This window comes from Acyrthosiphon pisum, chromosome X, assembly GCF_005508785.2.
Source record: "Acyrthosiphon pisum isolate AL4f chromosome X, pea_aphid_22Mar2018_4r6ur, whole genome shotgun sequence".
In the NCBI taxonomy this organism is placed as follows: domain Eukaryota; kingdom Metazoa; phylum Arthropoda; class Insecta; order Hemiptera; family Aphididae; genus Acyrthosiphon; species Acyrthosiphon pisum.
This window is the reverse complement of record NC_042493.1, coordinates 27,506,968-27,508,521: the sequence shown is the minus strand read 5'-3', so window position 1 is coordinate 27,508,521 and position 1,554 is coordinate 27,506,968. Positions and strand designations below refer to the sequence as shown.

General features: G+C 33.0%; 1 protein-coding gene across 1 annotated transcript in view; it reads right to left on the bottom strand.

Moving 5' to 3' along the window:
* The window catches only part of LOC103307981 (ATP-dependent DNA helicase pif1-like), a 4,607-nt gene extending 3,487 nt beyond the window's left edge, over positions 1-1,120 (bottom strand). Inside the window, exons 1-2 of the mRNA XM_008180544.1 lie at positions 1,108-1,120; positions 603-1,073 (exon numbers count right to left, since the gene is read on the bottom strand). Of these exons, the coding sequence (XP_008178766.1) occupies positions 603-1,073; positions 1,108-1,120 (484 nt within the window). The remainder of the gene's footprint in view (positions 1-602; positions 1,074-1,107) is intronic.
* Between the last annotated feature and the right edge of the window lie 434 nt (positions 1,121-1,554).

Genomic DNA, 1,554 nt, shown 5'->3' with positions numbered 1-1,554 from the left:
TGAACAAAATTGGGTCATATACAGTTTGTACATTTAACGGATAACTATGTGCACGGGATCAGCTAGTATACCTATATATTTATATTATATAGAAAATCCTTACTGTAGGGTAGTGGAAGGTTCAATGTCCGTACAAAATATATATTTACATACACCACGAACACGGCAGTCATATGCTTACCTATTATTTTTGTGATGAGACTTGTCATAGTACCTAATCGTAATTTTCTGTTCAACAGGACTGGTATCTATAATTCTATCAATAATGCTGAATATGCAATAGGTTTATTTGTGATTCGTTTCAAAAATATATTTATACTAGCTGATCCCGTGCACTTCGTTTCCCATTGAAAGTGTCAACTATAATATTATGTTTTATTTTTTAAAATTAATTACTAGGTATACGTTTTCCTCTGAACAGTAACGATGCATCCTTCGTCTGCACATTACCTCTGCGTATTGTTTCTTATCGTTACGTATAAATTAACTTACATTATGTCGTTTAAATTTATCACAAATAATTTTTTAGTCGCGTTTGAAAAATGTAACATTAAATTTATTCTGCAGTATGCTTTTATAAATTATATTCAACGATTTATTACCTTCTGCATAAACATGCAGATTTTTTGCTTTTGAAACACGTGAGCAAGCTACATATAGCTGACCATGTGAAAAACATGGCGTTCCCAAATGTATGCCTGCTACATTCAATGTTTGACCCTGTGATTTGTTGATCGTCATTGAAAATGCTACTTTTAATGGGAACTGTAGGCGTTTGAAATTGAATGGCAAGTTGTTGGGTTTAATTAGTATGCGCGGTATAATGACATTGGCTCCCTTTGCTTCTCCAATTAATACTCTGGCCTTTACAATGTGCCTTCCTAGTTCGGTAACTCGCAACCGAGTACCGTTGCATAATCTTGGCGCATCCAGGTTACGCATTAACAAAACTGGTACACCTACCTTTAATTCTAGTTTGTGTGATCGCACCCTAGACAACTGTTTAGGAACTCTACGGGATAACTTGTAGCGTGGAAACGTCTCGTTTAATCTAGCAACTTTTATATTTCGTGCTTTATTAAGAGTTTCTTGAAAGATTAGACTTACGCTTTCGTGGCATAACTCTTAAATGCTATACTTTCAAACCACAGAAAGAAAACAAAATAGAAAATATAAAACAAAATCCGTGATTGATTAATTGTTTTTTTTTCACGGCAACCAATAATTTATTATTAAAACCCATGGCGACCATTTATAAACAAACATTTCCACCGTAAATATATAATTCCCTGTTTGAGCACATACCCTGGTAGGACCTATGGGGATGATTTGTAGCCTATGTCTTATTTTGATGTATAAGCTATTAAAATCCATTCAGTAGTTTTTATGTGACAGAGCAACAAAGTAACAGACTTTCGCATTTATAATATTAGTATGAGAGCCTATAGGAATAGCATATACTACAAGGTATATTAATACCTATATACCTAACATAATATATATATATCTATTACGATATTATAATATAGGGTAATATTTCTTAGTAACTGATCA